Below are 20809 nucleotides of genomic sequence, written 5' to 3'. Positions count from 1 at the left end.
GGACTTTTGAGATTGATACAACATTTTTAGTGTAAATTCCAATTTTGCATTTAAAAGTAGATATTATTTTGTTTAAATTTATTATTGCGTTTCTCAAGACGGTTACGTCTTGATTCAACACTGTTAGAGTTTAAAAGAATTGGTTGTACTGAAAATAGGAAGGTTACCATTTCTAGGTTTTCATTTGTGTTAGTTAAAAAATATGTAACTAAATGTATTAAATACATAGTTATGTGTGATAGATTTTGTGAAAACAATGGCAATGGTTATAAAACAGATAATTCAATTAATGACAGTACACCAGTACGACAAAAGCTCATCTCTACAGAACCAAGTCCAAATAAGGTAATAGTCCTCTGTTAAATTGTTAATTCTCCTGAGTTTTAATTTTTTAAAATCTAAAGAATAATTTTTGAACATTCAAACAGATATTTAATTGTAAAATTGACGAGGTACATTCTCCAGAGATAAGGAAACGTAGATTTTCCGGGCAGTGCCCAAGTCAGAATAGAGTTAAATCACGTAAAAAATTGAAGTCAAGGTATGTTATTATTTTTTTACGATTATATTAATTTTTACCCTCAGGATTTAGTAAGTTATTTTTATGTTATAGGCATTCTGAACCAAGTAAACTTTCTGTTAGACGTGTAAAAATTGAGAGAAGGTCGCAAGAGGTGAAGGCTAAAAAGCAACTTACAAAGTATTACATTGGTGAGAGTTAATTGTATGGCGTGTGGATAAAAGTTTGTTTATTTATAATTTATAACAACAACGGCAACTGCCAAATAGTTAAATATTTACACTTAAACCCATCAGACTGCCTTAAATTCAACTTCACTGCCAATGATCATTTCGTTTAGGACATATTCATATTGAAATCACATCTCTAATCAAACGAATTGAGTACGATAAAATGGGGCAGCGTATGAAATTAGTGCATGCAGCCTGCAAGCTGGCGCTTAAAAATCAATGCGGCCAGGAGCCCAGGATCAATCTTATCTGTAGTTTGTTAAAAAAAATTAATCCTTTGCTTAATCTTTTCGCTTCCATGATGTTAAAACATCTTGTTGAAATGGGATTCGATCGCCTCAAGTTGATATATGTTCTTGCTATATGGCGTCCAAATTGTTCATACTTAATAATTTTAAATTAAACTAATATTCTAATGTGTTACAATAATTCAATTTGCACTAATATATATATTTTTTTCTGGGTTCTCCAGGAAATGAGAAGTGCCAAAAAGAAGTACGTTTTCCGGACTTGATAAGTCAAACAAAGGATACAAACTCAAAGCCACAAACAGAGGTTAAAAAAGATGAAAACCCAAATTTTTTTAAAGATATTCCCGCTACAAGTAATTCTACAGTAAATGATTTAATAATGCCAGAAATCACAAAATTATCTGAACAGAGTCGTTCTGCTATAATAGAAAATATTGCCTCACCTTGTAAAAAATTGGAATTAAATTCACCTCATACATTGTTAACTAAATCTACTAGTGGAACTAATGCAACATATTTTAATGATGACTTTGTAAGTACGGAATTTTGACAGCTTTCTCTCTTTATGCTTTTCTCGAAAATAATAAAATGGTGGGAACACAACCCAATAGTTCAGTGTGATGGTTTACTTTCCTCGGAAAGACGATGGTTGGGGCCTGTAAGTCGTAAGATCCTGCGTGCTAGCTGGTAAAAAGCCTGCGCAAATACCTTTTAAGTCATGGGGGAGTTTCTCTTCGCTCAAAATCTTCCATGCTGATTTTAAGGTTGCTATTAGGATTCTCCCCAGAGAGAGTATATTAAATAAATAAATAAATGTAGTAATGACTACATTGAGACTGAAACCTCCTAATTACTTTTCTCGGAACGTTGGTGGAGGTGCCGTCGTCATTGGTGCTGTTTTTCAAGAAACAGGAGTTTGCAGTATGAAATATGAACGAAAGTTATGTGGACGTTGCCAGTTGCTGTTCGTCACCTGGCCATCGCCACCATATTGACAGAGAAGAGATGCAAGAACCTGGGTCTTATAGTAAAGTTGTTTGAATGTGTAACACAATCGGCGGTCGTAGTAATCTTTGTGGTCATTTCGGCGAACGGCTTCACCCAAAATGAACTCGTCTCCCGCGCCGAGAGGATCGGCCTCGGAAAAATGTATGTATTCTTTATGTTGCTAGTAGGCATTATAAGGAAGTTGCGTGAAATGCAAATTTTACCAGCAGAAAAAGATTAACCATCTAGGCTTTTTTGGTCCGGTAGCTGTCTTATTACTCAGTGCTAGAAAAATGTTGCTCTTAAAAAAGAAAACTGCCATTCAGATTTGTTTAACTGACTTTATTTCTTTTTTGCGCAGGTACAAAGTGATTGTGTTGTTTCTGGAAAATGTATGAAACAAACTACAAGCGTACAGTCAGACAATATTGGAATATTTTGCTTGCCGGAGTCCGGAAGAAGGCGAAGACAAAAAAAATATCAACCGTAAGTTACGTTATTCTCCTTATTATGTTACCAACATTAGGATTAATAATGTTTTATTGCTTATACATTTGTTTAATCAAAACAGTCATCTACTGGTTATGAAATGTTTTATTATTTTGCCATTATTCTAGAAAAATTAATAATCTTTTTGTTCTTTCCTCTAAATTGTCTCATCTATTTTGACCTTGATAAAGAAATTGTCACTATGTCTTTCTGAAATTTTTATTAGATAAGTTTATTTTATTTTTTTGGAAGGCAAGGTTTTCGGAGAAATGCAGTTTGAACTTTCCTGTAAAATACCCCATCAAAATGTGCTTTTGTAGGAGAATTACTTCAGGAGGAGTATAGGAGAATCTGAAAGCTCGGTCCGTCCTATAAGTTTCAAGTTACGAGAATTTTGAGGTAATTTGCTTATAGTTTTTTTCCAATTTGCAGGGGTTCTCTGTTGGAAAGGCTCCATGTCATAAGTTCTAAAGTGGAAAAAGACAAACTGTTGTTCTCTTACGAAATGGAAGCTGGCCTGAGGGCCAACACTGGACAGTTGGTCACTTGTGATCTCATTGTCACATCTCTTACTAAGCATCATGTCTTCCAAATACTCCACTGCAAATCTACTTCTAAAGTGTGTGCGTAAACTGCCTTATTTAATTTAATTTTGAGCATACTTAAAGTAAGGAGAACTACAGCAACCCTCTCATGTACCTTGTTAGCACAATGTACAGTTCTACTATCTTAATAATATTTAGAGAAACTGCAATCACTTGTATTACTCTAAATTGTCCCATTAATAGTACAAAGTAGAGAGATTTGTGTAATGATAAAATACATTAAAAGTACTGCTAGCAATTTATGTTTGAAGAAAATCTGTTTAACGAACGTGCGACTTTACAAATATATTGTAAAGTTTTTCTAAAAAAAACTTTCCTTACACAACTAATGCCTGCCACTAGTTATTAAATATGTGGGTTTGATTAAATAATAAAACTCGCTAAAGTTGTAAGTAATAACCTGATTTATTAACACGTTAACATTACTCACATTAACATTTACAAGCAACTAACGCTATTCATTACAGTCACCATTTACAACAGTCACAACAGTTTACTGTTACTTACTCACTTCGTAACGCCACAAAACTGTTCCCCGACTGACCACTGGTCCGCACTGCACCGAATTGCACTAGTCTCAGCTACACTAACACAGCTCTACTCATCAACTGACTAATTGCCCAACTAGCTACCACTGAAGCACTCCGCAACACTGACTCTCTCAAAACTATCACTTCCAAAGTGTCTCCCAAAACTGTCTCTCAAAACTAACTGATTAAAACTATAAACTCTAATAACTCCTTAAAACTTGCTTAAAAACTCTTAAAAACTGACTTCTCCAGCTGTGTCTGCCTCCTTTTAACTGCGTGCCTCCCTCCAACTGGGACTGCCCTCCTCCAACTCTCTGAGCATAAGTTTCCACGCCCTCCTGACGTTCATTGGCTGGAGAAAACATACTGCCACCACCTCAGCTGGGGCCGCCCTCCTCCTACTCTCTGTCTCGCTCCTACCTGTCAATCACTGGCTGGGAAAACACATATGCCACCACCCCAACTGAGGCCTTTCTCTTAGCTGGCTTTTACACAGGTCACTAACTCCTTGAACAATCTAGCCCTTTCCTTTCTAGTTCAGGTATAGACCGGCCCTTTTGTCTACACAGTGGTGGCCTGTTACCGGCTTTAGTCGCTTAACCCCTAGAACAATCTAGGCCTTTCTTTTCTGCCACAAGTAGATACCGCCCCTTTTGTTTATGCAGTGGCGGCCTGTTACTGACTTTGGTTGTTCAACCTCTAGAACAATCTAGGCCTTTCTTCTCCGCCCAGGTCAACTTCGTTACAATATATTATTTTGAAAGTGTTTTCAACGATTTTCATTAATGTTAAATTGCTAACTGCTTAAATTCATGAAAGTGTTGTTACCAGAATTTTCTTTCACAGGTGAAGAAAATAGGCACAATAAAATTTCCAATTTCGAAATACTTGTTATTTCAAAATCAAAGTTCTCAGATAAAGTTAAAGTAAATTCTGTTATAAATTTACATTTTCCGTTGTAAGTAATTCAAATATTTGTGTACGTATTTATTATAATAGTTCGTTAAAAATGTTGCATTGTAATTTGTTTCTGTATTGCAGCGTAGTAATGCTCGATGTGCAGTTAGGAGCTGTAATAATTTTTGCTCGAAATAGGATCGTTCTACAGCAGACACCTGTTTCTATTCAAATAAGTAAGTCAAAATTTTATTACATTCTTATTCTCCTATGAGAGGATGTGCTGTAATCGCGCAGGCTTGCGATCAGAGTTTTCATTACAAATTTTTCAATTCTTTTTATTTTATTAATTTACCATTTTACAATGTAGCAAAGCAAGTAATATTTCTTCATACATACATACTTCTCGATGGCTCTACAACTCGTGGTGAGTCCTGGCCTCCCCTACGAGCGTCCGCCAACCAGCTCTGTCCTGTGCTGCCGCCCTCCATTCAGAGATTCGCAACAGGCTCCCAGCGTTCGTCCTAACACCGTCCGCCCACCTCAGCCTCGGCCTACCAGCTCTCCGAGTTCGGAACAAGATCTCATCCAGAGTTTTCCTAGGTATCTCGGACTCGTCCATTCTTGCTAGGTCGCCCGCCCAGCTAAGCCTACTTATTTTAATTATTTTTATTACATCTGCCTCCGCATATAGCTCGCTAAGCTCTCTATTTTTTCGGATTCTCCAGACCTCTCCCTCTTTGACTGGTCCAAATATCCTGCGGAGAATCTTTCTTTCGCAGATTAATAGCGCCCTCTCATCCTGCTTGCTTATTGTCCAGGTCTGTGATGCATATGTTAATACTGGACGTCTTATACAGCCTGGATTTGGTCTGAGGAGATAGGAGTTTGCTTCTCATATACTTAGCGAGTCCGAAATAGCACCTATTAGCTGCTGCTATTCGTTTCCGTATTTCAGCGGATGCGCCGTTAGATGAGCTAAGGATCCGAGGTACGTAAACTCTTTCACCTTCTCAAACCTAGATGCGCCCACGCAGACATCCGTACTAGGGGGCCCTCCGCCATCTCCAGAAAACATGTACTTTGTCTTTGCCCCGTTTATTACAAGGCCCATGCGAGACGCAGCTCTTTGCAAATTCTGGAAGGCTTCCATCAACGAATTAAGAGATCTTGCTATAATATCGATATCATCCGCATATCCTAACAGCTGTACGGACTTGGTAAATATCGTGCCTGTAGTCTGAATGCCTGAGTCTCTTATTACTTTTTCCAGGGGCAAGTTGAATAGAAGGCATGCAAGCGCATCCGCCTGTCTTAATCCTTTATTCACTATAAAGTCACTTGAGTCTTGGGATTGAATGCACACCGTGCAGCTTAGATGGGATGCCCAACTCCTCCATCGCCTCATAAAGTTTGGGGCGCGCGATGCTATCATAGGCACTTTTAAAATCAACAAAGAGGTGATGCGTTGACATTTTATACTCATGTCCTTTTTCCAAGATCATCCGCAGTGTAAAGATTTGATTGATGGTGGAACTCACTTTCCTAAAGCCAGTCTGATATTTTCCTATCACTCGTTCGGCATAGGGGGAAAGTCTCTTAAAAAGTAGGTTCGAAAAGATCTTATACGCACACGCCAACAGGGAGATACCTCGGTAGTTCGCGCATTCTAACTGTTCACCCTTCTTATGTAGTTCCCCATTGCAACGGCATTCTTTCGTTGATCCATACCGCAAAGATCAAATCATAGAGAGTTTTGCCGAGTTCTTCGGTGCCACATTTGAACAATTCTGCCGGCAATCCATCTTCACCGGGCGCCTTATTATTTTTCATCTTTTGGATTGCCTCCGCGACTTCCTCCAGATCCGGTGGTTCCAACTCATCGTCCCTGTCTATCATGGTATTGTCATCGTGTTCTCTCTTTTCTGCTTCATCTCCGGTTCCCGCTGTATCATTCAGAAGACCTTCAAAATGCCTGACCCATCTATGTAACACATCACCCTTCCTCGTTAGCCAAAGATCCATCCTCTCCCTTGCAAGCTTGTATTCTTGGCTTAAACGGTGCTTTCCCTTTATTGACTGCCTGAAAAAATCTTCTATTTTCATTTGTGTTTCTATAAATTTCTATGCTTTCTATCTCTTTATTTACGTATTCCTTCTTCTTCCTTCTATGCACCTACTTTTCAATTCTTCTTTTCCTTTTGTATTCCTCGGAGGGCCCTCCTGTACCATATTTCTATACGCAGCATTCTTTTCTTCTGTAACTAGTCTGCACTCTTCGTCAAACCATTGTGACCTCTCCTCTCACATCTTATTTCCTAATACCTCCTCTGCCAGCCCAGTCATTGCTCTTTCTAACCCATCCCATACATGTTGAATATCATTTCCGCCCATAGGCTGTAGCCCTGCTACTAGTGGGTTAAGTTTTTCTTGATAAGCCTTTAGAACCTCCGGGTCCCTTAATTTATTCATGTTAAAACTTTTTAGACTGGACTAATCTCGCGTTTTTTACACTAGAGATTCTAGATCTGATGCGTGCGACAACTAGGTGGTGGTCGGAGTCAATGTTAGCTCCTCTGTACGTTCTACAACTCAACAAGTTAGACCTATGGCGCGCGCTAATAAGGAGATGATCAATTTGGTTATGCGTCCTTCCATCAGGAGATCTCCATGTGGCCTTGTAAATGCCACGGCCTGGGAAAAGAGTACTGCCCACTACCAGGCCCTTAGAAGATGCAAAATTAGACATCAATTGCAATAACTTCTTCTAATTAAACTACAGTACTGTACTTTCCCTGAAGAGATGAAAAAAAGATTACACTGCAATTACAGTACTTCTTTCATGGGGGGGGGAAAGAGAAATTAAACTGCGATTAAAGCACGATTGTTGTACTTTCTTCGAAAATAAATAAGAGCATGATGGCACATCGAACAGAAGTAAACAATTATTATCCTCTTTATACTACATTAAAAAAACAAAACAAAAAATCGGTTTAAGATATACAGAGTTTATTATTAATAACAGTTTCTGAGGAGGCCTTACCACGTAGAGCATACTTTCCCTAATGTATGTACAGCCTCGAGGCTCCCTAAAGGTACACCATCTTTTCATTATATGCTTCTTTAATTGTAGTAAACAGTCATGTTATTGTTCCACACCAAAATTATTTAATTTTTATTTCTGTTAAGGTAAAGCGTCTAACATGACCGAAGAGACCACAATTGATTGTCTTCTATTCTCTTTTAAAAATTTTAAGTTTGACAGACTTGTACGTGACATAAGTTCTAATGCGACTTCATGCATAGAAGAATGTTTATTGACTCAGTCATTAGTTTATGATGCTACGCTGGAAGTAATTTTGCTTCATCTTTTCAAATATCGGTAAGCAAGGAGGACAATTTAAATTTTCAAATTTTGATTTAACTTGTTTTTGTGAACTTAAACAGATCTATCAGTAATCTAATAAAGATATGGCTATATTTTAAGAGCTGACACATGGATTGGCCTTTGTTGCGACAAAGAAGATTGCTATTGTCTAATAGAATTTTTTACTGATAGTGAGTAAAAATATTATTTAAAATTTGATCATCTATCTCCCGATGTGGGTCAAACCTGCGTTCCGTATGTAGGCTTGCTCTAGAAACTTTGCAATGATTTTTTCTCCACATCTGACGTTCCTTTTAAATAGTGATTCTTCAAAAAAGATGAGTTGGAACCTAATGTAATGTTAGACACTTTCTAATATTTTTCAATAGTTTTTTTTTAGTCATGTTCTGTTAGTGCTTTATTTGCTCTTTAAGAGTATGATATCTAGACTTCTAATAATAAGAGTATGATATCTAAACTACTAATAAGTGTTTTGCGTGGAACATAAACCGAAATCGTGTGAAAAAGTGCCTTGTAAATCGGGGTGTAGGTGAACGTCATTTTATTTCATTCAAGAGTTAAAATTTACTTTTTATCGTATTACATGTGTATATATTTATATTTTACAGGGGATAATTTGAAAATGTCTGATTTACTCCTACTTGAAGGTTGTATGATCAAAATTATTGGGGTTAGAATAGTAGATTTTACAAGTGTTGATAGGTAAGTGAATTACTGCTTGGGTCAGAGGAATTTTTTCAACATCGTGATAATTTTTTCTTTTTCAGTACATTGGCTGGATTAATAAATTTTGTACACACAAATTCGAAGAATCGTTCTTTTGTTTATAAAGGTCAAGTTTTAATGCATAATCCCGAGATTATCTGTTTACGGAAGTCATTGTGGCCAAAAATTGCTTCAAGTATCGATTACATCCTTATTGAGGACAAGGTAATTTTGGATTTGCTTATGTTCAATAGATTAAAAAATAAATAAAATACAAACTGCAGAAAGCTCTCTCTAACTGCCTGCCAGCTGGCAAAGTATACTGATTTTCCTCTCGTGAGGTATTAACCGCCAATTCAAACATCTCTTTAAATTGTGTACCAAATCAGAACAGTATACCGCATATTATTGAGCTGTTCTGCATGCAACTTTTGTAGCTATCTAATGAGCCTCTGGGTATTGTACGCTCACTGCTTTAAGAGGACTACAACCATTAGGATTACCTACATTTTGTCACTACTTTGTTTTGGAACATAAGTGGTATCCAAAGTGCCCGATCAATACGGTAACTTATACTTTTATTATTGATTTATTTGCCAGGACTTGAAGAGGTACAGTGTCAGAGTTGAGTTGATTAGAACCACCTCTCGAGGACTGTGTATAAGCGATGGTAACTCACAACGAACAGTACTTCTTAATTGCACTGAACCGCTTACCTTCTCTGATTTAAAAGTTCCATTTCTTGCTGATGCCATATACTACTTAAAAGGTAAGTATATTTTAGAGGAGTTTCAAACTCAAAACACAATTTATTGGCAATACTAACAGAGCTATTGTTGCAGGAGAATTGTTTGCAGATACATACAGTAAAATGTTGAACATTTGACCGGCTCTGGACGTTTTCTAATAAAGCATATTCAATAACTTCTCTTTGTCTTAGTTTACAGCCCAGACCTGATCCTCTGATTACTACCTCTTGCGTTCCGTGATTTAATACAAAAAATTAAAAACGGATGGTGCCAATTGAATGTTTGAATGCTTAAAAGATAGCTAAGATAGCTTTTTCAGAGTATCTTACGTCACAGGCGATCGCTGCTTAATGTACTTACTAACTACTGATTTGTATCTTGTGTTCAAAATGTTAAGTTCATATTAACTATGTAGTAAATAATACTTCGTTTAAAGGAACTCCTACACTACGGTACGCTGGCTACCTGCTACCCTTGGCTATAATCGAAACTTAATTTGCAATGAAAAATAATTTTGTAGAAATAAAAACAGTCACAAAGTGGGAAATCCACAGTCGGGATGTCTACTTCAACAAAATACTGCTTTCTTCATTAAAAAGAATGGCTTTGAAATTCGACTATTTTGTAATTTTTTAACATTTTCTTGATAAAAGATTATCCATCCACAACAAATTAAACAGAACGCAAACACTAACAAAGGGAAACGAACATGTGAACAGCTTGACTGCGACAACTAATTGCGCCATTATTCTTTACCACTAACTCCTTGAAGGTACCCTCCTCAAAACGACTAACGATTTGAGATAGTTTAGGCTTTCACACACAAAAAAAAAACTACGTTAAGGAATGAGGCGAAGACAAAATCATAATAAAATAAACTTTTTGCAGAAACTTTCAATTGCTTATTTATTATTGGAACATGATTTCGGAGCCAATACAATGTACATCCCTCGAAGCGAACTGGCAATATTTTCTATAACATAGTCTTTACTGGATGATAGACGCTGTGGATCTATTTCATATAAATTTAAATTTGAACTATCCAACTGGTCTATTGGCCACAGTGTGGGATGCCGAGACTTTCCTTGTCGGCCAACCAGCAGACAGTCTGCCCCGTCCAGTATCAGACCACAGATCACAGCCCAGTGAGCTTTGTGTCCGCCGAACATACCCGGCGAGTGGTCCCGATCAGCATCATAACTATGTCATGTCCATGTTAAGGAATATTCTTTTTCAGAATTAGTTAAATTAAATCTAATAATAAAATGATAGGCCTATATATGTGTCCAATGAATTGTAGCTCTTAAATATTAATTTTTAATTTGAGGTACTTAAATCTTGCGAAAAAAAATTCAACTTCAAGTCTTGTTCTTAGCGTCACTGAGATTACTGACTAGGGACGCATGAACAAGAAGTGTCGGTGGAAATAACGGAAATCTGTAATAAACAGGTGTTTTCGGATTAGAGCGCATAATTCTAGCTACCAACCTAGGGATGAAGACTTTAAAATTAAGAGAAAATCTAATTAAAGAATTAATTGAAATTGATGTTAAGTCCTACCCTTTTCAACGAAGAATTCTATCCCTTCAATGTTTACGTTTGTGGTTCTCTCGAGATATATATACAGGGTGTCCCAAGCTATATGGATAACGACTTTTTCTCGGAAACTAAGATAGCTAGAAAAAAACTAAAAAACACGTGTTCCCTTAGTTTTTTGTTAGAAATCCAAATTTAATTTGTATTTTTTTTTCGGTGCTTCCAGAAGCGAGATACAGGCACCAACTTCATTTTTTCAAATAGGAAGGTGTGGATTTTATTTCAGATATAGATACCTCTACTTTTTTTTAAAGAAAAATTTACTTGAACGGTTTTTTTCTGTGAGCGATATTTTACAAGTTATGAATGAAAAAATGATTCTTATAAGAAATTTCAAAATAATAATTTTATAACGTTTTTTTTGATTGAATATGAAGAAAAGTATTACAAATTTTACTCCTCATTAATATTACAGATCATGCTCGAAATGGCCTCCACCATAGAGATACCTCGATGTTAATGTATTACCTCGATAGGAAATTTGATGGGCGTGTTATATCGACACAGGGGGCGATCAGAATCAAGCCGGAATTGCATCTGTAGATGAACTAAAGCAAACAATAATAGATGCCTGTAACTCGGTTAAATTCGAATCTATTTCTTTGGCAGTAAGGGACAATAGGCAGGAAAGAGCATGTCTATGCATCTCTAATGGTGGAGGCCATTTCAAGCATGATCTGTAATATTAATGAGGAGTAAAATTTATAATACTGTAAAGTTTTTGTCCTTTTACTAAAAACTTTAACAACACAACTAATGCCTGCCACTAGTTATTTTAATATGTGGGTTTGATTAAATAATAAAACTCGCTAAATTTGTAAGTAATAACCTGATTTATTAACACATTAACATTACTCACATTAACATTTACTAACAACTAACGCTATTCATTACAGTTACCATTTACAACAGTCAATAGTTTACTGTTACTCACTACGTAACGCCACAAAACTGTTCCACGACTGACCACTGGTCCGCACTGCACCGAATTGCACTAGTCTCTGCTACACAAACAAAGCTCTTCTCACTAACTGGCTAACTTTGAAGCACTCCGCAACACTGACTCTCTCAAAACTGTTACTTCCAAAGTGTCTCCCAAAACTAACTCAAGACTCACTCAAAAACTTGACTAAAAACTGACTTCTCCAGCTGTGTCTGCCTCTTTTTAACTGCGACTGCCCCACTCCGTCTGTCTAACGCCCACCGGCCGCTCATGGCTGAGGAAAACACATGCTGCCACCACCCCAACTGGGGCCGCCCTCCTCTAACCTTCTGTCACACTCCAACTCCGTCTGTCTTGCTCCCACCTGCCGCTCATTGGCTGGAAAACACATACTGCCACCACCCCAACTGGAGCCTTTCTCTTAGCTGGCTTTTAAACAGGTCCGTTACAGGCTACGGTCACTAAACTCCTACAACAATCTAGCCCTTTCTCCTCTGGCTCAGGTAGAGACCGGCCTTTTGTTTACACAGTGTTGGCCTGTTACCGACTTTGGTCGCTTAACCCCTAGAACAATCTAGGCTCTGTTTTTCCAGCTCAGTGAGACCGGCCCTTTTTGTTTACACAGTGGTGGCCTGTTACCGACTTTGGTCGCTCAACCCCTAGAACAATCTAGGCCTTTCTTCTCGCCCAGGTCAACTTCGTTACAATACTTTTCTTAATATTCAATCAAAAAAACCGTTATAATATTATTATTTTGAAATTTCTTATAAGAATCATGTTTTCATTCATAACATGTAAAATATCGCTCACAGAAAAAAACCGTTCAAGTAAATTTTTCTTTAAAAAAATAGAGGAATCTATTTCTGAACTAAAAACCGCACCTTCCCATTTGAAAAAATGAAGTTGGTGCCTGTATCTCGCTTCCGGAAGCACCGAAAAAAATTTACAAAGTAAATTTGGATTTCTAACAAAAAACTAAGGGAACACATATTTTTTAGTTTTTTTCCAGCTATCTTAGTTTCCGAGAAAAAGTCGTTATCCATATAGCTTGGGACACCCTGTATATATATTGCAGCTTTGACGTGTTTACAGTCATTATGGTACATGAAAATGTTCCTGCAATGAATCCTTCTTTAACTATTAAGTATTTAAAGATTTATTAAAATATTTGACGTATATATTTACTTAAGGTTAGTGTTAGAAGCAATTGCTATATCTTACACAGTTCCTAGAGCACTACTTCATGTTTTTATTTAGATCTAGCATGCTCAATGGCGTATTCAAACTTGATTCAAACTTGGTTGATTTTATGATCGTTTACAGGATTCTTATATTTACATTAACTATTAAGTATTTAAAGATTTATTAAAATATTTGACGTATATATTTACTTAAGGTTAGTGTTAGAAGCAATTGCTATATCTTACACAGTTCCTAGAGCACTACTTCATGTTTTTATTTAGATCTAGCATGCTCAATGGCGTATTCAAACTGAAACGTGAAAATTTATTTTGACTAATTGATAGTTCTACAAACACAATTGTATTTTCTTATTGTACTTCCTGAACCATAAGATATTATTTTTATTTAATAAAATAAATGCTTATGGTTACACCAGACTGCAACACGGGCAAAGTTCGTTAGTGAGGGAAGAGGCATATTTATTAAGCCTGTGAGGTTCTGGGTTAACTTAACAACTTAAAGGATACGGTATCAATAACAGAGCACCATCCATGATCAAATTTATGATTTCTGCTCTTCTAATAGTCAATCCGCCTTCATATAATTTGGGCATAAATGTATTCTTTACGGAAGAGTTCTGTATTAAACTTAACATACTATAAGCTGAAAACATTTCTCCATATCTTGTGTATCCAAGAGATTGAGCTATCCGCAAAAGTTCTTCAGCTGTTTGCGGTGGTACGCAAACGCTGGAGATCATTGATAACGCAACTATACCACATCTGGAACACAAAAAGGCCGCGAGTTCTAGAATTCTTTCTTGCGGTTAAAAATTCTACTATTGCGTAAAACTGACACAGTATTCTCATCTCCTTTTCTAGTGTGATGTTAATGACTTTTTCTCTTATTTCTCTTAAGAGCAACCGAATCACTATTGCAGAAATGCATGAAGTTTAATTGTTAAAAAAACTTCTAGCATTTATCCATTCTCTTAGAGGCGTCTAATTGAAGTGCATCTATTCTACATCTCTTTTTATTTTTCCCACAATCTTAAGAAGGCCAGCTGACCATTTTTTTTTAGACATTGTCAGCACTAAAGCAATTATGTGCACTAGTACTTACAGAATAGGTTTTGATTCGTCAGCTTTTCTAGCCTCATCAACATATGACGTCACCTTAACTCTGTCTATCTCACCACAAGGTCCGTATCACCACTATCAATTTATATTTTTTAAAAAAGAACACCATTTTGATTCTTTTTGATGAATTAGATGGGAAAAATGTAAGTTAGCTCCAAATATGATCGAACATTATTCTCTAGGAATGCTACATAAAAAAAGGCCGCGGATTTTACTCGCTTCAAGCCCACATCAATAGATTAGCTAACCCGGAAAATAAAGTATCAGGCGCAGAATCTAGTATGAGTGCCTCTTTCAGAAACTAGTTGTAAGAATTACCAATTTAGGAGGCGGAGGCCAAGATTTGCTAGAACTATACCAAACAAATCCAAGCAAAAATATGACTATTTTTTTTATAAACTTCCAAGCAGCAATAGAGGCATTCACACACAGCATACCTCCACAATGGAAACAAGTTTGTAAAGCAAACGAAGTTGTTGGTGAAAAATCTGATAAGCAACAGGAAGCTAATTAGTGGATATCCACCACAATTTTCCAAGTAAGATTTTCTCCAACAATCCTCAACTCTTGTTTGGTTCAAAACTGACAAAAGCCACAATGGGAAGGTAGTCACTTTTTTGGGGAAAGGCTACAGTAGAGTCTCGTGGCCTGTAAGATCAGTTGTGTCCAGGTGGAAACTTTAGTAAAATTTACTGCAATAGTAATAGCATGAAGCAAAATGGAGGTAGGTCCAAGAATGAATCAGTAAGAGAAAAAAATATTAAATTTTGGATATCAACTTCCTCTTCGATTTTACTTAAGACACAACACAATGGTTTCTTTTTATGCTCCTAAAGCCTACTAGATAGTGCCAAAACGGTTATTATTATTTTACTTAAAATACTTTCGATACTGAGTTTTCGGAAAAACAAAATTAAAAAGAAAAATTACAGGAATCTTAAAGTACACTATGTTAGAGATCTCCTTAACAAAAACTTACAGTTTAAAAAGTTAAGTATAAGGGTTGATTAAACGCCAAAAGGTACACAAATCAGCATGTACCCAACATTTCATTCAAGCTTAGTTGATATAATTTAAGTAATTTTGCTGCATTAACTTTTCCTTCACATTTTTTAGAATTTATTAGATGTCACAGACCCTTATGCTGGCCAGTTCGTTCATAATATTATTTGGTTATAATTATGATAAAGTGTATATTATATCTTCGTTTTTAAATAGGTACTTTATTTTAACTCTATTCCAAATTATTCTTCTGATTTATCTTTAATATGCCCTTTATTCTGAAGTTGTCACATCTTATACATGCATGTTAAAGTAGAAAAAGACAAAGTTAGAGTCGGCTACTGTTTAAATTTGAATCACGGAGGATTTAAAACAATATTTCAGACTTGAATTCGTCTTACCGAAATATTCGTGAGCACAAATAACACACAGTTAATAACAAGTAGATTATTCAACAACAATTATTCATTTCTCAATTGTAATTTAATTTTACTTATAGTAAAATACTGGAATAATTAGCTGTCCTAAAAGTATGCAATACTTATTTATTTTATATTACATAACATATATATAACATTGTGAGAAGAACAGCTACATTGAGAGTGTGATTGAAGAAAACTATATTATTTGCGATAGAGCCAGATAATTATTACCTATTATTATAAACGTTTGACTACTACATAAAATAACAATTACTTTAATCGAAGAATGAACTTAAACCGACGATTTTTATTAAAAATAAAATAATCGAAATCATTGATGTATGTTGGTGTAAGCATTTTTTTAAAAAAGTTTTTAAATTTTGTAGCCTCGTAATTTTTTTTATTTTTTATAACGTTTTCTTTTTAACCTGTAATTAATAGTTTGATTATTATAGATTAATAGATATTAAAGTCAATCTACAGTGCTACTTGAACAAATATTTTGTAGATGAAAATGGCCAGCATAAGGGTCTGTGACATCTAATAAATTCTAAAAAATGTGAAGGAAAAGTTAATGCAGCAAAATTACTTAAATTATATCAACTAAGCTTGAATGAAATGTTGGGTACATGCTGATTTGTGTACCTTTTGGCGTTTAATCAACCCTTATACTTAACTTTTTAAACTGTAAGTTTTTGTTAAGGAGATTTTTGTACCTTTTGGATAGATTTTCATTTTTGTCTATTTTGCTAAGTTACATATCTGCTTTACTGTTTTTTTTAAATTTGGAATAAGCAATTCTATCATTATAACCTGATAAGGTGTTAAGTAGGAACCGTAACTACCACTGGAGAGATCTTTTTAAAGAATGATTATAGTTGCGGTCCCCAAACCATCCTCAACAACAATTTTTTTGAGAAAGCCTTTTTATATAAAATAGGAAGGTATTTGTACGTAAAAAGCAAATTTAAACTGCGATTTCAGACCTTCCTTTTAAGAGGAGTAAGAAAAATAAACGGGCGATTACAGTACTTCTCCCTAAAAGGCAAAGAGGCAAAGATTTTGAATCGAACGACAATTCATTAATGTAAATAGGTTCACCCATTGATAATTTTAACGATTGCAGTACTTCCTCTTAGTAGGTGTAAGAGCATTATGGCACTTGACAGCCATGTAGAGGAGCTTTAATCACTTCTTCGTGCTAAATTTTATCAAAATCGGACAAAGCGTTATAGAAATATTGGTAATAATAGTTTTAGAAACGGCCTTACTTGGGTGGGGCAAACTCCCCTCCATATGAGGCATAGCGACGAGACTTTTAAAGTGCAAATCTGTACAAAATTTCGATTCGAATGACACTTCATTCATGAAAATCAGTTCACGTGTCGATAATTTGAAACGATTGCTATACTTCCCCTTAACTAGTGTAAGAGCAGATCGTCGCTTTAATGTTACATAGGGGAGCCCTAACCCCATCATCCTACCAAATTTTATCAAAATCGGGCTAAGATTTACAGAGTAATTAGTAATAATAATTTTGAAGGGGGCCTTACATAAAGGGGGCTAACTCCTCTCCCATTCGGTGTACAGCGTCGAGACCCCCAAAAGGCACATCTACATAAAATTCCGAATCGAATGACACCTCATTCATGAAAATCGGTTCACGCGTTTAGGCGCTACGTAGTTTACAAAAAAGGTAACAACAACAACAACAACAAGAAGAAGAAGAAGAAGAACAAGAACAACAACAATTTCTGAAAATGCCGTTTTTGCTCATTTTCGGCAACTTTTTTCTCGAAATCTATTAGGTCTGGGTGGTTGCAAAAAAATTTCAGTTATAAAGGAGGGTTTGCTCTATATTTTAAAGAAAATTTGGGAATTTTATCTTTTATAGAAAAAGAGAAAAAAATTGTCAAAGTTGGGTGTTTTTTAACATTACGCTTTTTCGTGCACTTTTTGACGATCAACCCTTATACAACTGTCCTACCGGACAGTTTTAATCTTCTAACTTTACAGAGTTCAAAATTCTGTAAAGAAATGACCCTTTATAGCACAGAATTTTCAATTTGAATAATGGCTTTATCGATTTGCTTATAACTTTGTAGACAGATTTTTTTTTATTAGTGAACCTAATCTATTTAATTGAAGATTTCGTACGTTTCGTGAACCTTTTTCGAAACACTTGATATCTTTTTCGTTATTTCCTTCAGTACGCTTTTAAAGGATACGATTCTGCTTCTTCTTCCGCAATTAGTCTTTCCTTATGAACTATAGGACCATCCAGAACCTACTAATAAATACTATGAAATTATCTTGCATCATTCCGTCTATTGGTCCCTCATTCATAAGATCAGTAAGGAGAATAGTTTGATCGTAAAGTTACCATGCCAGATAGAAATCTTATGCCTTACTTGACTTGTTTCGCAAACAAAAAAAAATTGTCAAGGAAACTAACAGGCTTGCTTTTTAAACTTAACTACTTTTAGTGCTTAAGATTTTTTGTAACGGTCAGTGGTTAAATTTGATTCTGTTAATTATTCAAAAAATATAAAGTTTAGTAATAATTTTAACATTAACACTTCGTGGTAGAAACAGTATTTCAAAAATCTCTAGGATTACCTCAATAATCCTAAGCCCGATTGGTCGACTGCGCTTAATGGAGAACCTATAATTGAATCTGACCACTAGATGCGTTTACGATGGGTGATTTGGGAGTCTATGCTTGCAATGTTTAAAAGTTTTCGGGTTTGTTGCAAAGGCGTTTGGAAAAATTTGTTATCTCAAAGCAGTTTTTTAAGGTGTCAACAGATACAGCATTGTTCTTACGCTACTAATACAGTATAGAAAAGCTGACTCTACAGAATACTTAAGTAAAACCGTCTTTCACTTGCCTTTTTCTTGCGTTTGAGACTCAAACATCAGGAACTATGCTTGGAAAAGGGCCCTCTTTACTTCCAATTGTTTTGATTGTATAATCTGTTAAATCATAATTGAGCTAGAACAAGGCACTGATCAATTGAATTCTAAAGATTTCCGCTGGATCTTTAAAATCAGATGCAAGCTGTTTAAACTAAATGCCAGTTTTTCGTCTCAAGGAGTAAGAGAATTATGTGCTTTACTTAGTTCTCAAGCCAGTAAGAACATGTTCCATTTTTTGCTGAAAGCGCAGCGTTACATTTTATTCTTTATTAGGTTTCACTTTCGTTTTTGCACTTTTACCCTTGAACCTGTTAAATCTGTGGGATAACTAAAATCTTATAAATTACGTTAAATGCGCCTGGTACTATTCAAAGTATTTAGCTCGTAAATTGATTAATTGACTAGTTTGTATTTATTTGTTGTAGAATATATCTTCAGGTTATTATTTTTTTAAACATATTTAATTTCAAGTTATTGTACTATATTATTTTTTTGTTTGTCTGTATACTTAGTTATTGTATATATCGAACTACGGTAGACAGCTTTTACAATTTCCGCATATGCATTTTGAATGCTACGAAAATTTATAACTTATTTCAATAAAGTGACAATATTATCGTCATTACTGAATGCAATGAAGATCTACTGTTTAATTGTAATAAATTTTTCACAAAAAGTTATACGGCAATTCTGTAGTTACGCTTATCAATTGGGTTCTATTACTTAAAAAAAAAAAAGATTTAAGGCACGTCAACATCTCAGGTTATATTGGCCACCGGTGCTTTTTTCAGTGCTCTGCTGGCCTCCGGACAGTGTTCTCTCGTTACAGACAAATAGTGCATCACCGGACTGTGAGCAGCTGGATTCGAACCCGGGATCTCCGTGGGGTATCGAACACACTAACCGCATAGCTAATCCCCTAAGATTTTCAAAAATTCAGTTACAAAAATGGTTTATTAGGAACCGCAAATTTCTCGAAAACGGATTCTGAGAAATTCTTTTAACTTAGAATCCTTATTATGTACATGTTGATATATGAATTTGAAAGGAAACTTTTTTCAAGGGAAATTCGATTAGGCAGGTTTTTGAAACGATAGCGGGACAGAATAACGTCTAATAAATAATAGAGAGGATTGCATACTATTATTGTTTGAAGAAAATCAATGGTCCGGACGTGTGTACCCCTTCGATAAATACCTCTAGCTTTTGTTTGAGATTATTTTCTTCAAATACTGATTTTAAGGAAGGGATGTCTCGCTTTCATCCACTTCCTTAATTACAGCAAACTTTTGATGCGAATCAACATTTAGCAAGTGTTCCCAGTTAGGAGTGAACCAAGAGAATTTATTTTGTTAAAAACAGTCATGTATATGTCTAAGACTAAGCAATGGAGCCGTAATAGTTTTTTAAAAAAATAATTCCGCTTCTACAACGACTACACAAGTTGGCTACTGTTAATTTAAATAAAGAAATATTTTTGTTACCTACGTCGGACCTGACTGAAGACTTGGCGTTAAGTGGTAATATCGAAAATAATCAGGCGATAGTACAAACTTGGACGTAGTATAATTTAATGCATGCCATCTTTGGTTTATGGTATTTATTGCATCTTCTCTTGTATACAAACTGCTATTATGTCTTCTACAATACTGAACAGAATCAAATGCTGACATTTACTTTTAAATGCACTAAATAGTTTGTCTTTCGTTTTAACAACTCTAATACGAGGCCTGAACTGGCCTGAGGCCAACCTGCCCCACTTAATAACCTTCCTAGCTCGGTTATTAAGGCCTTGAGCCCAGAGCTCATCTAGATTGAAACACAGTGATGACCTCATTTTAAATGTTTTTTTTCTTTATATATTTTTTGTAAATGAGATATACATTTTTAAAATAATATGTGAGCAGTTATTCCAAAGTAGTTAGTTCTAAAGTAAAACAAACAATCAGTTATTAATCACTTGTGAAACTTTAAGAGGCCCCATCCTAATTTCACTTATATGACCGAAATTTTATTCTGCACTTGGACTCGTTGGCATTGTTAGTTACTGAAGTTGATAAAATTTTTAAGTTTTTCGTCTACAGATTCAAAAAATGTTCATTTACTCGGCTAATAAGCTTTCAACTGGATATGTACACAGGCCATCATTTTCTAAACTTGAACCCAGTGATGAAATGGAAATAATGAAAGTATCAGTTCGCTGCCCTAATAACCGTTTTAAATGAACAAAAAACGATTAAAAAAATGATATAAAG

At 35.4% G+C, this 20809-nt stretch overlaps 2 protein-coding genes across 2 annotated transcripts; one reads left to right on the top strand and one right to left on the bottom strand.

The window, feature by feature from the left end:
• The first annotated feature begins 127 nt into the window (after window positions 1-127).
• Window positions 128-9528, top strand: LOC141462029 (uncharacterized). The gene is made up of 14 exons (XM_074143596.1): window positions 128-345; window positions 429-541; window positions 614-711; window positions 1223-1533; window positions 2350-2474; window positions 2910-3100; window positions 4459-4570; window positions 4654-4745; window positions 7699-7891; window positions 7997-8067; window positions 8506-8599; window positions 8665-8827; window positions 9203-9371; window positions 9445-9528. The coding sequence occupies exons 1-14, from the start codon at window positions 232-234 to the stop codon at window positions 9486-9488; spliced, it is 1890 nt and encodes a 629-aa protein (XP_073999697.1). The 5' UTR covers window positions 128-231; the 3' UTR covers window positions 9489-9528.
• Window positions 9529-10230: 702 nt separating this feature from the next.
• Window positions 10231-20340, bottom strand: LOC141462030 (actin maturation protease). Its single transcript, XM_074143597.1, has 3 exons — window positions 20043-20340; window positions 13600-13854; window positions 10231-10551 (listed from the first exon to the last, which is right to left on the bottom strand). Exons 1-3 carry the CDS (start codon window positions 20225-20227, stop codon window positions 10254-10256), a joined length of 738 nt encoding a protein of 245 aa, XP_073999698.1. The 5' UTR covers window positions 20228-20340; the 3' UTR covers window positions 10231-10253.
• Between the last annotated feature and the right edge of the window lie 469 nt (window positions 20341-20809).

This window comes from Rhodnius prolixus, unplaced genomic scaffold (assembly GCF_049639745.1).
Source record: "Rhodnius prolixus isolate KJV_2025 unplaced genomic scaffold, Rpr scaffold_12, whole genome shotgun sequence".
NCBI classification, from domain to species: domain Eukaryota; kingdom Metazoa; phylum Arthropoda; class Insecta; order Hemiptera; family Reduviidae; genus Rhodnius; species Rhodnius prolixus.
Note: the sequence above shows the minus strand (reverse complement) of the source record. Positions and strands in the feature narration are given on the sequence as shown.